The 14,891-nt window shown below is 41.1% G+C and overlaps 2 protein-coding genes across 2 annotated transcripts; both read right to left on the reverse strand.

The window, feature by feature from the left end:
• Nucleotides 1-1,731: 1,731 nt before the first annotated feature.
• LOC111321083 (uncharacterized) lies at nt 1,732-6,869 on the reverse strand. The gene is made up of 3 exons (XM_022923865.2): nt 6,173-6,869; nt 4,990-5,646; nt 1,732-4,304 (listed from the first exon to the last, which is right to left on the reverse strand). The coding sequence occupies exons 1-3, from the start codon at nt 6,441-6,443 to the stop codon at nt 3,157-3,159; spliced, it is 2,076 nt and encodes a 691-aa protein (XP_022779600.2). The 5' UTR covers nt 6,444-6,869; the 3' UTR covers nt 1,732-3,156.
• Nucleotides 6,870-11,292: 4,423 nt separating this feature from the next.
• LOC111321045 (uncharacterized) lies at nt 11,293-13,847 on the reverse strand. Its single transcript, XM_088752784.1, has 3 exons — nt 13,784-13,847; nt 13,010-13,654; nt 11,293-12,613 (listed from the first exon to the last, which is right to left on the reverse strand). The coding sequence occupies exons 1-3, from the start codon at nt 13,845-13,847 to the stop codon at nt 11,472-11,474; spliced, it is 1,851 nt and encodes a 616-aa protein (XP_088608910.1). The 3' UTR covers nt 11,293-11,471.
• Nucleotides 13,848-14,891: the final 1,044 nt, after the last annotated feature.

Here is a 14,891-nt window from a genome sequence, read left to right on the forward strand (position 1 = left end):
CATATGAAACATATGTGTGAACTGCGGTTATGAGACATATATGAGAACGATCCTTCGCAGTAAAGCACTATTTGAGCAATAGTGAAAATCAGACCTGAAAAAAATTTCAGGCCTGTACGGGATTCGAACCACTGACCTCTGCGATACTAGTGCAGCGCTCTACCAATTGAGCTAACAAGCCAACTGGGAGCAGGCCATCAAATTAATTCGATATAAACCCGTAGATGATAAATCAAACAACAACAAACATATGAAACATATGTGTGAACTGCGGTTATGAGACGTATATGAGAACGATCCTTCGCAGTAAAGCACTATTTGAGCAATAGTGAAAATCAGACCTGAAAAAAATTTCAGGCCTGTACGGGATTCGAACCACTGACCTCTGCGATACTAGTGCAGCGCTCTACCAATTGAGCTAACAAGCCAACTGGGAGCAGGCCATCAAATTAATTCGATATAAACCCGTAGGCAGGCCTGAAATTTTTTTCAGGTCTGATTTTCACTATTGCTCAAATAGTGCTTTACTGCGAAGGATCGTTCTCATATACGTCTCATAACCGCAGTTCACACATATGTTTCATATGTTTGTTGTTGTTTGATTTATCATCTACGGGTTTATATCGAATTAATTTGATGGCCTGCTCCCAGTTGACTTGTTAGCTCAATTGGTAGAGCGCTGCACTAGTATCGCAGAGGTCAGTGGTTCGAATCCCGTACAGGCCTGAAATTTTTTTCAGGTCTGATTTTCACTATTGCTCAAATAGTGCTTTACTGCGAAGGATCGTTCTCATATACATCCGTTACTAGTCTTGAAGTAATATCGTATAGACATGATAAAAATGTTCATTTTTAGCTCTCTTTTGGGTGGACTGAGAGTGTGTTTTCCTGTGTTAGGGAAGAAGAGACAAACTTGTCTGTTCATGCTGAAAGCCGTGTCAAAGAACATAGAAAAGTCGACACCCCGCATATCAATTGTTTCTGTCTGTAAGCTGTTTGTAAACAAAGTTCTCCGCACATTTTTGTTGTTGTTGTTGTTTTTTCTTTCTGTTTCTGTCATTCATTAATTTAACTGTTCTTTCTTCTAATTATTTTATTTTGTTTATTCAATTTACCCTACTTTACGTCCTACTTTTATCTGTTATCTTATGTTTATTTTTTTGTTTATTGTTTATTTTTTATTTTTGTTTATTTTGTTTATAAGATTTATCTCTCTTCCCGTCGCGAAACTGAAACTAATTTCATTGACAGTTCAAGAAGTATGGTATTGGTATTGGTATGTTAGCACGTGGGCCGCTATGGCGTTAATCGAGTCTTTTGTTGTAAAGCGTAGTTAAGGTTTGACATTTGTAATGTATTCATCTCAGCTCTTGAACTTTTCTAGAACGTTAAATTTTATCTTCCGTGTAATGAAGCTGTTTTATCTCTAACCCCCAGAGGTTGGTGCGCCTGCATTTGGATGGGTAATACGTTTCCATTTTTCCCATTGGGTTTTTTGGGTTTTCACCGCAGGCGGTGGCACAAAAACGTGTTAGCCCGAGAGGCGATGACTAGTTGTTTAGTATTCTGTGTAACTTTGTCGGACGGCATTAAATACTCGGGCTCCTAGTTCGAGCTGCACACCCACTCTTGTGTATGAGTCGTGAATTTAAATAGGAAATACGTTTCAGCGCATTTACATTCAACAAGGTCTCTCTGTGAAGAAGGATGTTGAGCCGGCCGGCACTTAAATGGAAATATTTATGTCCACCTCGAACAAATCACTTTGACAGTCTCATTAACTTAACTAAAACCTATTACCTCTTACTGGAGAATACAATAAACTACTACGACTGGCTAAGGATCTCAATTGGGTGATGGCTTTTACGGCTGGCGGTGAAAATATTGGCCACTGTGATAACTCCATTGGGAACATCAGGTATTGCATATGAATTATATCCATTGGAATTTGCGCTATAACAGCTTCATCACGGTTCGATTAGCACTGTAATAATTTGAGTCCATTTCAGACTATCTAGAGGATCGAGCCACCATTCCGTCGACTAAGATGGAAATAACCGATGATCTGTCTAATAACCTATGTGCTTCATCGCATTTGCTTTATGTGCTTTTCAATGATATAGAGAGATACACAGCAGTCCTGATGTCTTTTTGTAAAGTGACATTTCAACATCTAGTGAGACGTCAGTCAAAGATCGTCACTTCATAGCGCACTGGGTTTGACTCTTAAGAGTTTTTTTTACACAAACAATTTTACCTCGCCTATGTACAAGTACGCTGATATAAAATGGTACGGGCATAGTTAATTGAAGTTCAGTTCAATTCCCTTGATTTCTTTTGTTTGTATACCTCACTTCCTTAGTTTTGATTAGGATTATCGAATCGAAGTTCATAACGAAATGTTTTTCTAGAAAACCAACCTTCCATTGTCTAAAAATTGCTCTATTTGCTAGCTCTAAACGCATATTTAATTACACTTTACAAAGTCCTATCGAAATAACACGGAACGAAAGGCTTGAAAATTACAATTCCAAATATTTGAAAAAAATGTTCTACGAACAATGCATATTAAAACATAAAAACGGACTAACTCGTTGAATACCTTTTTAAAAAGAAACGTTGCAAGTCTCTTTTTTTTTTTAATATATTCAAGCTAAGTCGAATTGAACGCGGAGGAAGATTCCAAAGCTTAGAGGCAGCACTATTAAATGATCTTCCTCCCAAAGTATTCTTGTTATCACCTTTGGGAATGCCGATAGCATACCAGAGAAATGATGGCGTCGTCATTATTCATGAACGGCGGTAATATAAACTCATGCACCATGACATGCAATATCTTAAATATAATGATCATTATCTTAAATTCTATGCGTTGGCAAACAGATAGCTTGTGCAATTCGCGAAGCAAGGTGTGATGTGACCTGATTTCGGCACTCAATAAACCTGGCGAGCACATGCATTCATGATACCTTGCAGTTTGGAAAATGGATGGCCGCACTTCGCTGAACCATCTGAATGGGCTATTGCAATAGTCAAGGCTGCTGTAAGGGATAAACGGATGAATAGGCGTGTCAATGCTGCGTCCAGATGTAGCGGTACACATAGATTACAATATGCACATAGATAACAATATATTTCTTGTAGAGAAAGGAAAGTTTATGCTGTGCCATAACATTTCAGTTTTCCCAGGGTGTGATAACCTTCCTCAAGGCTGGCAAGACCAGTATCACCAAACCTCAACTGTTTCACTGGAAGATCTTTCTTTTCAGTGAGGAGACCGCTGTCTTCACGCCATACATCGTCATTCATATCGCAGTTACAGCCAACACTGGGGTCTGCACAGGAGTTGGTCATTCCGCATGCGCACTTGCCACTATTAGGAGATGCTCCACCCCAGTAAGTCGTGTTTCTAGAATCACGTGACACCCACCACGAATGTCTTTCCTTTAATAGTAGTGCACCATGACACTCGTACTTGATAAACTGTTCACAGTGTGAGGAGACTCTGGTGAGACTCGCCAGCTGGGACAGACTCGCTCCTGTGTAATGAATATCTCGTGAGTAACTACCATGGGCCTCATATCCATTCACGTGTGTTCTGCTTTCACTGTCGTGACTAATGACTGTCACGCCAACTCCATTCTTGTCACTCATGTCACAATATACTGTAAATGGTGCTAAAGGACCCTCGCCATCGGTATCAATGACATAATTTCCACTTGTATTGCTGATGTATTTTCTTATAGCAGAACAAGAAGTGATGTTCAGCGGATTGTTAATTTTGACTTTGGTTTCTATTGCCGTCAGAGCATTAGCTGCTCTACAGGTGTACCATCCTACGTGTAATTTCTTGATGTTGTTTATTACCAGTGTTCCATTTTGCAAAACATTGGAGTCCACATCAAGCGAAGACTTGCCATCCTTTGTCCAAGTGATAAAAGGTCTCAGGTCGCTCTCGGCCATACAAGGTAGACGAACACTTGAACGAATAGCAGGAGTTAGTTCTGGTGGAGGACGGACTTTGAACCTTAGAGGAGAAAATACTGTGAGTTGAGCGGTGTCTGTTGCTGATCCAAGAATGTTCGCTACTTTACAGATATATGTTCCACCGTCTTGTCTCGTCAAATTAGAAATTTTCAGTGTTCCATTCTTGAACGTAATTCTGTCTTTAGGCAAACTACCCACTGACTTGGACCACTTGAAAATTGGACGCGGCTGACCAATAACAGTGCATTGGATGGTGACGTTCGTTCCTTCTTCAGCTATTGCTGATTTTTTTTGGATCGCGATGATTTTGGGAGCAACTGAGGAAAAAAATAAAAAAGGTGGAAAAAATCTGTCATAGACCACTTTCATAAATGGCTGCCGGATTAATATTCTTTTGTTTAAGTTTAAATTAGCCCTTCTGGCCTCGTTCTCCAGCACAAAATTCAAAAGAATACATTATCTCAAGCGAGGCCAGAAGGGCTAATTTAAATTTAAACAAAAGAATATTAATCCGGCAGCCATTTATGAAAGTGGTCTATTAAACAAAAAACGGATGGTCAAGGTAATTCCTTTGAAATCTATGTTACATACAGACTTTCTAAACCCAGTTTTAGTGACGAAGCCAAGCGTGTCATCTCACTGAGTATATATTTATATCTTCACGTAAGAAAAGAATTGGAAAAAATTACGTAGGAAAGTAACGCGAAACGATTGGGTAAAGATTCCATTTGTAAAGAAGAGAGAGAAAAACGAAAGGCTCTCTATCAAAACATGTCTGTCGCCGATGTGAAAAATCTTGGGTTAAAAAAAATTGCTGAAATACATTCAGTATGTCGAGAAGGCAAAGAAAAAGGCTAAGCCAAACTAAGTGCTTTCTCGAACAAGTAAGACTGAAATGGAGCATGTCTAGGTTGAATCCCTCCACAAACATGAAAATTGTCATTTAAGTGCACTGATTTCCCCTTGCCCTTCATTGCGAATTAAGAAGCCAGTAAAGCTTACACTGTACAGTTAATTTAGCCGAGGCGTTCACTTGTCCAAGCAGACTTTGTGCCTTGCAGGTGTATACTCCATCGTCCTCAGCTTTCACGTCCTTCACAATTAGAGAACCACTGGACTCTACCACGTGACGTCCGGCTGGAAGGGACGAATTCATCTTGTACCACGTGACTGATGGCTCTGGGTTACCATCCGCTACACATTTCAACATGGCTGTCTGAGTTTCATTGACTGTCTTTCCTACAGGACGCTCCAGGAGGGAGGGCAATGAGAGGGACTGGCCCTGCTCACCTTTGGTACCTTTCACACCCTGCGGGCCGGACGGTCCCTTGGGTCCGAGGTCTCCCGTTTTCCCGATGTCCCCCTTGATTCCTTTCGCTCCTTTCGCGCCTACTGGCCCATGTTTGCCAGGGGGTCCATATGGCCCAGGTTTCCCTGGGGATCCCCGTTTCCTACGGGTTCCCTGTCTACCCCGCCTCCCTTGGCTTCCTTTGGGTCCTGAGCGACAAAGTGTGTAATCTTTAGCACAGACTTGTTTTTGGAGCATTCGTAGTTCTTGTTTGACTAGCATCTGTACATCGGAAGATGTTATATTTGAATTTTGTTGTGAATTACCAGGCGAAGAGCGTTTTTGTCGCTTTGGGTTAGTTTCCCTACCATCTGAAAAAATGGGAGACTCAAAAGTTTAGATGTCGGCCTGGCCTAATACCAAAACAAAAGAAAGCCTGATAATAGGTCAGGATCATTTTATCCAAGTCTACCAATGAGTAGTCTCAATACCTAAGTTTACCTTAATTTGCAAAACACAGAACTCACCGGCAAAATCAAATACTGGTGAGAACAATAATAACCATAATAACAACAATAATGGTTATGTGCCAAAGAATCGAGCTTTCGAAATTAACATTTTTGAAACATTGCGAAGCCGCGCAGTGCTTTCTTTGTACACGTAGATACACTCCATCAGCTTTAACAGCCGTTCTGTCAAGAGATGATAGGTGGTTTCTAATCTCTTGGTCGCACTTTACAACACCCGTCCCACTTTGTGCTAACAATAGTCGCACTTTTTAATTAAAAAGCTGTCGCACTTTGTAATAAACTTGGTACTATAGATTAGTTGGGATAAGTTGGGTAATCAAAACATGTATCATCACTGAAGTAATGAAACAAAAGAATACCAAATTACCTTGAGTCGTTCGAGATGTACTTCCCGGTCCTTTATCCTTATTGCGCCATCCTAGATCGTTTTGCTGAACTTTTCGAAGGATTTCTGTCTCCATCTTCTTAAAGAACTCTGTCGAGTCTAATATCAGACTATGATTTTCTTGTATTCTGAGTTCGTGGTGAATTAGCGCGATAAAACACAAAAGAGACAGTAGCAAGACTGACCCGGAGTACAGGCGATCTAGTGTTCGTCTTTTGTTCCTCTGCTTGCCTTTTTTTTCTGTTTCTTTCATCTTTACAACGTTCACAAAATTGTTCGGGAATCAAGCAGAACTAAACTTGATCAGTTTCCTGCAGACAGTTCTCTTGGGCTCAGGCAGTGTTAAACCGTGGTAGGAAGTTGACCTGGACGATATTTATACGTTTACAAAATTAACAGTGTGGAAACAAGGTCGCTTCTATTGACTTCCTTTAGTGCTGTAATATCTTGTGCGTCGACGAATTACGACGTCTTCAGCTTGCAAAAAAGTTCGTGTTCGAGTGAGACGGACAGTGTAGTCAGTATTATCTGAAATAAATTCAAGCCTCAGGACAATCTCCTCAGAACAGAAGAGAATTTAAGTTCTCTCTTCTACGCTTAACAGCAACATTTCCCTGATGCAATATACTTTCGCTCAGAGAGACATGAAATGTTTGTTGTGAGGTGAATTGGAAGTTGTTGTTTTGAGACTTTTCTAGTTAAGCCTTTTGTTTTTTTTAAACCTTGCCTTTTGCGCCTGCGTGTTGTTTTGGTAGATTTATATTTTTTTGGCTCAGCTCCCGGATTTCCTTGTCACCATGTTAGACATTTAGACAATTAGACAGTTTCACAGGTGTTCGTGTTTGCGTTAGTAAAGCTGACCTTGAGTTCTACCCACACTGAAGTTCCTGTTTGCATGCGCAATTCCTGTGCGCAGCTGTCAATGTTCAATTGGTTCCTTGGCGCTCGACAAGTACTTCGGTGAGAGCCAACCAGTTTCCCCCTTTTTGCAAAATAAACGGATCAACTAAAGAAACTCTCACGGTCAGCTAACCCAAACATGTCTGTGATTTTTGTATTTAATACGTGGGCTGACTCCTCGCTTAGTAGTAGAAGAAAAAAAGATCTGAAGCGTTGTAGTAGGAGAGAATAAAAAAGAGAAGAGTCCAGAGTCTCAGTACTTCTCGTTAAAAGCTAAGCGAATGGTAAAAACCCCCCAACATGTTTATCGCTCGCAGAAAGTTTGTGATCGAGTATAACCAACGGGAAGTTTATTCAGTGCTATCTTACATGAGGTCAAATGTATCATCCTAGAACAATTTCCTGGTGTGGAAATCTTTAGCGCGGAAAGATAATAGGTCCTTCGCTTGCAGAAAGTTCGTGTTTAAGTACGACGGGAAGTTTATAATTTCTTAAATTAGGTGGGAGTTAATTTCAGCCATTTTTTAAAGAACCAAATGTGTTTAAAGTTCTCTGTTCCGCATGCGACAAAAAAAATTTCTTCGTTGGATGCTTTAATTCTTTAAATTTCTGTTCGTTTGCTTTACTTTGTAATCATTACGGTGGCCAATTTACCATTTCAACTTTGTTGATATATCCAAATTATTTCGTTACTCCCACCGCCGCAGCCCCAAACAGTTTCTTTCGAAACTATCAGCCTTTATGCTTTACTTTCTGTCCTAATCACTGCTTTATTTGTTACAAGCGAAAGAAATCAAGACGACATCACAAGGTTTGGTTAACTTTTTGTTTAGCGCATCTACACCTCGGGCAAGGATTTATTCAGTTTATATTTAATAAAATAATTAAGGCTCGTGATACACTAGTGTGTCGCATAAAGCTGCTTAAATACGCCATAAGCTCGGACGTGTTTGAGTGCAACGAAAGGAACAGTGTTGACTTCCTGTACAGCTCAGGGATGTGCTACATCCGGGTTTTGTCAATCCGTGAAATTCTATTTTCATTAAATATAATCTAGCTTCTCTTTTCGCTGAAGGTTAAAGTGCTACTGAAACATAATTTTTATATCCGAGATTTTTGCAATATAATAGAGTTTGAACGTTATTTGCAAACGCTGTGTACTTTTTTTGGGCCAACGCATAGCGGAAAGTACATTTTTAACAATTCGAAGTTGACCGGCTGAGATCAAAATTGGCGGCCATCTTGGCGCGGCCAAAGCAGCCCTGTGACATCACTGGTTGTGTACTTCTGTGAAAGAAGGGTAAAAGCATAGAGTGTGGCTTGCATGTTGGGAGGCCGAAAAAGAGGATTTCGGGCAAAATGCCATCCTCGTCTTCTTCATCGGCGGCCATATCGGCATCTTGGCTATCTGCGAGAGGTTCGCCTGGATAGGGAGGAAATTCTCGACTGATACCGACAACGAATCTCTACCAGTCTATTTATTTAATCGGCAACTGACGAGATCCACAAGATTAGGATCGAAACCGCGGTCTTGCCTGACCATCTACAGAAAATGTCGAAAGACATTTTAACGGCAGATGGGCTACTAAACGCCCCGGACCAAAGCAATGCCATTCAGAGAATGAAGAAAGCATGGAAGCCTCAAACGACACCGCCACTGAAGATGATCTACTCGGCAAGTCTGAGGATAACGAACAAATCACTCTGTACAAAATGCCCAGCAGAACATGCCCAGAGTCCCTACAATATAGGGCGAGTGCCAAAATAAGAGCAGACGAGGATTTAAAAAATGAGATAAAGCAAATCCTTAACAACGCGGAGCAAGAAACAGTAAAGGCGATCATGTGCTTCTATGAACGTGAAATCGGTCGTTTTATACCGAAATAAAGAAAAGAAAACGAGTCAAAACGGCTGTAACACTGAACACTAAGAACTGCAGAACGATCGAATCAGCGCGCGTGACGCAAGCTGAAAGCAATCAAGACAACTTAACGATCGAGACAGTAAAAAAAAATGGCTGTACACCTACAAAGGCGAACGATTCGAAAAAGACGCAATCCCTGATGTGCGTACTCATTGCCACACAAAAAGCAAATTCTTATGAAAAACTGGCATTTAATAGAAACACAACCACTACTGAGCGAACTATACAAAAATCCGCCGCTCGTATCTTACAAAAGAGGGCGCTCGCTCAAAGACATACTCGTGAGGGCTAAAATTTGAATAGGCTACTCTAAACACACGCTGGGGAGTCGTGTAGGCCTGTCAACCCCATTTTACGGCACCATCTTCTTCTTCCCTACTGGAGACAACTTCGCTTCGTTCAGAAGAAGATTCACTTGACAAAACTTCAATATCTGCCATCTCCTTCGCCCACGAATACAAACAAACAGTGAGTGAAATAAACCATGCTATCGGAGTGAACACAACCAGTGACGTCATCAATCCGTTTCGCTCGGTACCAGAGCCCGCACATGGTTTTGTATAAAATTTTTGATTTGAACGGTTAAAAAAGATATCTTTCGCCTCATTTTGGCCAAAGCAAATTATCTCATGATGATTACCATATTCAAAACTACAGGTTAGAGCAAAAATTTCAGATACGAAAATTTCGTTTCAGTAGCACTTTAAATGACTGTTGACAAAATCAATGACATGTGACAGTTCCGATCGAAGAGACAAGCTGAGACTATTTGTCGCAAATCTTGGTAGTTGATGAAAGCACCCTCAGGTAGTTTGCCATAACCTCAGAAGTTTTTGCTTTGCGATTTCTTCTTACAACTGATCATTTACCGGGAGCTACACCCCAATCTATTAGCAGGAATGACTCATAATGAGGACCCTTGAAACTGCTCATAACTAAAATCAAACTTTTTCTAGTATTTTACTAGTCAAGATCATCTACAAGTTCTGATTTTTCTTTCGGTGTAAATGTGAAAGTATAAGTAACTTTTCACAGTGCCTCGACATGTAGACTCATTTGTTTCATTCAATTTTATTCTCTAATACGTACACGATTTTTTTTTGTTATGTTATACCAAAGCAGATGCGACGAAAAAATGTATTCATTCATTCTGCGCACATGTCTTCTTCAAAGTCTATAACTACAAAATAAAAACCCTCTCTCTTAATTACCGCAATAAAGCAAGAACACGAGTAAAATAACCTAAGGATTTATATTTACTGATTGTATCCGTTTCAGAGAGTTAGCCCCTGAGTACGTGTCGTCCTGTAGTTTACACTTAAAAAGATATTCTGTGGCACCATCACTTTGGGGCTTTCCATAAGATGCACCAAATATTTAAAACAGATGCTCAAAATTTCTCAAAAATCCATTCACGTTACATTACATATTATCTACAAGCGTTAATTACCCTATGAAAGACCTTTTTTTCTCATTGTTCCTTGACTCTTGATCATTAAATGGCATTGTTAACGTAGCGGAAGTAATCCTTAGTAATCCTCTTGTGCAGTACCACTTATTTTTACTCAAACAAGCTATCGATCTTTCCGTTAACATCCGGTTGTCAATAAATTGTTTATATCCATGCGAATGGTTAATCCCATCATGCCATGGTGTCTGAGAAATCACTACGAAAGCCTTTTAGAGGTGTTGAAATTTCTACCGGACAAGCCCTCAGGTATTTGAACTTTGGAGAAATTCTCTCAAATTCCCTAAAATTCTCTCAAAACTGTGTTTGAATGTCCTACTCAATTGCCGGATTTGATAGATGAATATTTTTTGTAAAAAGCAAGCTCAGCGACCCACACTTTATTGATTAACAACTCGACTATCTGAGATTTTAAATCTAGACCTTGTGGACCAATTTTTGTTTTTTTAGCCATCCGCTCGTAAAGAGAACTCTTTACCTTTACCAAGCGTTTTAAAAAAATATGATACGCTTGTTCCGCTAGAAAGTTTTCCTCACCCCACCCAGGAAAGGCTTGTATTCCCCACTCCTCGGGCACAGACGATATTCCTACACTCTGGAGATTGTTGAAGCTTCAACTGACCAGCGCATTAGTGAAGCCATCCACTTGACATTTACAGCTCAGAAGCGATCAGTTGAACTATATAAAGCATTCGGGATTCAAAGAAGTTTTCTACGCACTTACGGCATGTTGAATCCACTAAGACGTCAACAGCAAGATTATTTTAGAATTACTTCGTTAGACAAGGGAGTCATCAACAGCAGTCAAACTACTGTATTGCAATGTTTTATTGCCGGTTATGATAAGAGTCACTTTCTCTTACTGCGCTCCAGTCTTCAAGCAGCTATACTCTTTCATCTTGGATAAAATTTTAGTTAAACGCTGAAGAATGTTTAGATCATCTGTTTTTACGTAGTACCTGTCGATATGAGATATTTTGAGACTAGCACTACGGTATGCCATAACACTTCAGTTTTCCCAGCGTATGATATCCTTCCTCGTTAGGATCACCTGTATCACCAAACCTCAGTTGTTTAACTGGAAGATGTGACTTGTCAGTGAGGAGACCGCTGTCCTCACGCAGTACACCATCTTCCTTGTCACAGTTACACAGATGAGCAGGGTATGGACATGAGTTGGTCATTCCGCACGCGCACTTACCACTGCCGGGTGACGTTCCTCCCCAGTATGTCATCTTCATCGAGTCCCGTGACACCCACCATCCAATACTTCCTCTAAAGAACTGTGAATAACGGCACTCGTAGCTGATAAACTGTTCGCAGTGTGAGGAGACTCTGGTGAGACTCGCCAGCTGAGAAAGACTGGCTCCTGTGTAATGGATATCACGTGAGTAACTTCCTGCGGACTCGTATCCTTTTATGTGCGTTCTGCTTTCACTGTCGTGACTAATGACTGTCACGCCAACTCCATTCTTGTCACTCATGTCACAGTATGCTGTAAATGGTGCTAGAGGACCTTCGCCATCGGTATCAATGACATAATTTCCGCTTGTATTACCGACGTATTTTCTTATCCCAGAACAAGATGTGATGTTCAGCGGATCGTTAATTTTCACTTTGGTTTCTATTACTGTCAGAGCATTAACTGCTCTACAGGTGTACGATCCTTCGTGTGATTTCTTAATGCTGGTTATCATTAGTGTTCCATTCTGTAGAACATTGCACCCTGCAGGTAGGGAAGACTTGCCATGCTTCGTCCAACTGATTGTAGTTTTCAAGTCACTCTCGACCACACACGGCAGATGAATAGTTGAGCCAGCCTTAGGAGTCACTTCTTTCGGGGGTCGAGCTTTAAACCGCAGACGAGAAAATATCATGAGTTGAACTGTATCTGCTGCTGATCCAAGAATATTCTCCACCCTACAGATGTATATTCCTCTATCTTTCGCACCCACGCTATAAATTGTCAGTTTTCCGTTAATGACTTCAGCTCTATCCATTGGTAAGATTCCAAACGCTTTAGACCACGTGATACTGGGCCGAGGCTGACCAGTAGCAGCGCAGGCAAAAGTCACATTTCGTTTTTCCTCAGCCAGCCCTTCTTTAGATAACAAAACTACCTCAGGAGCGACTATAAAAGATAGAACAATTTTTAGAGGAGTTCTTTCCTTTAGTTGGTACATGTATTGTAGTTCGACACGAAAATAAAGTTATCGTCCATTCACTCGATTCATTCATTTTATTCCATGAAAGAGGATTGAATTAACTTAACATATTTATACTTGGAATGTCCGTTCCTTATTTAGTGGTCACAATACCCGGTATTATAATTAAGATCAAAGCAACACTAAATAACTAGTGCCTGAAAAAATGTCAGATCTACTTTAGAATCAAGTATGTACAGCGTGTTACGAAATTATCGAAAGTCAATAAATGGTCCGTTTGGAGTCGCAAATACGTGAGACATCCCTGGCATCCACAAAGTATATTAATACACGCGCGTGGAGAGAGTCTTCGAATTACTTACACTGAACAGTTAATTTTGCTGAGGCGTTTACTTGTCCCAATAAATTTTCAGCTGTGCAGGTATAAATCCCTTCATCTTTAGGCCTGACATCTCTCAATATCAATGCGCCGCTGGAATGTACTACTTGACTGCCAGCAGGAAGCGATGAATTCACCTTCGACCACGTGACCTTTGGCTCTGGGTTTCCATCCACAGTACATTTCAACATAACTGTTTGACTTTGATTGACGGTCATTCTAACAGGACCCTCCAGGAGAGATGGCGCCGAGAGGGACTGGCCCGGTTCTCCTTTGGCGCCTTTCACACCCGGTGGGCCTGACGGTCCTTGGGGTCCGGGATCTCCCGGTAATCCGACATCTCCCTTTGTTCCCTTTGGTCCTTGGGGTCCTATCGGTCCATGTTTGCCGGGAGATCCTTCAGGGCCAGGTCTACCAAGGGGACCTGGTTTCCCTCGGGTTCCCGGTTTACCTCGCCTCCCCTTGCTTCCTTTCGGCCCGGGGCAGCAGAGTTTGTGATCTCTAGCACAGACTTGGTTTGGAAGCAGACTTAGTTCTTTTTTAATTAGAGATATTACTTCAGCGGATGTTAGAGTTGATTTCCCTTGTTGCTCGCCGGGTGCAGAGCGCTTTTTTCTTGAGAAGCTCTCTAAATGACCAAGTAGAATGCGGAGCCACTTTTAACATATCGATAAACAGCTTGTCACTGTGACAATAAGTATGCTAATGTCTAACAAGTAGCAAATTGATAAATTACATAGTAGAGCGGAACAAGTACCTTTGAGCCCTTGCCATGGACTCTCTGTAACCATAACTTGCCATCCTCCGATATTCTGCTGCATGTTTCGAAGGTTTTGTGGCTCCAACTTACCACAGAACTTTGCTGAGTGTGATATCAGTCGATAATTTTCTCGTATTCTGAGTTCTTGGTGAATTAGTGCGATACAACACACAACAGACAACAACAAGCCTGACCCCGAACACAAGCGATCAAACACTTGTATTCTGCCAGTAGTGTGTCTTTCTTTTTCTTGCTTGTCTATCTTCATGATTTTCTGTGTCCCAGGTGGTTACACGAGTCACTCTGCTGAAGATTTAGAGGTAACTTTGCTTGCGTCTTAAGTACAAATGGGCGCTGTTGTCACCTTATATAGTTGTACTGGTTGCACTTGCAAGAATATGTCTGTGCTTGCTACGGAGATTCAGTTTCACAGGAAGTTACTTAACCTTCTCAGGTTACTGGTAGGTGTATCGTTAAGCTAGAAAGGTTTTAATGTTACCCTTGGGCTGCCGATTCCCAGGGGCTGTATACATTGTCTCAGTGTTTCCGGGAATGATCCTGATAGACATGAGTGTTCATAGTTGTGGGCTGAAGTTGCATCAGAAACAATGGATCCTGTAAAGCAGTATAGGGATGTGACTTCAAGACAGCTGACAGCTCAATTCCAGACATCTCAAGCCACACTATTTTCTCGTTGAGGAAAACCCATTCGTATTTACAGCCCCCTCCCCCGTCAGGGTCGGAAAGAAAAATTTTGGATTTTGATCCAAGAACTCTATTTAACAGATCAAATTAGATGTAAGGAAAGAAATAAATAGAAAAGAAACAGAGGATACTTAAATCCCACGAAGCAGAAGGAATGTGGGCCACAAAAGATGGAATATTCCATGGCCTTTTCCTCTTTCCGCGCCTCTGTAATCCCAGTGTACATGTACAGGCAGAAGCCCATTAATGGGCTCCTGGTACAGGTGAATGGAACGAACAAAAGCAAAAGCAGATCAGACTACGCATGAGCTGCAACGAAGGGGGCAAATGATTTTAAATCCCCCGTCAATGCACCTGTCACCTAACCCTACCCCTCACGCTTACGATCTGCCCGACAGAC

This window comes from Stylophora pistillata, chromosome 3 (genome assembly GCF_964205215.1).
Source record: "Stylophora pistillata chromosome 3, jaStyPist1.2, whole genome shotgun sequence".
Classification (NCBI taxonomy): Eukaryota; Metazoa; Cnidaria; class Anthozoa; order Scleractinia; family Pocilloporidae; genus Stylophora; species Stylophora pistillata.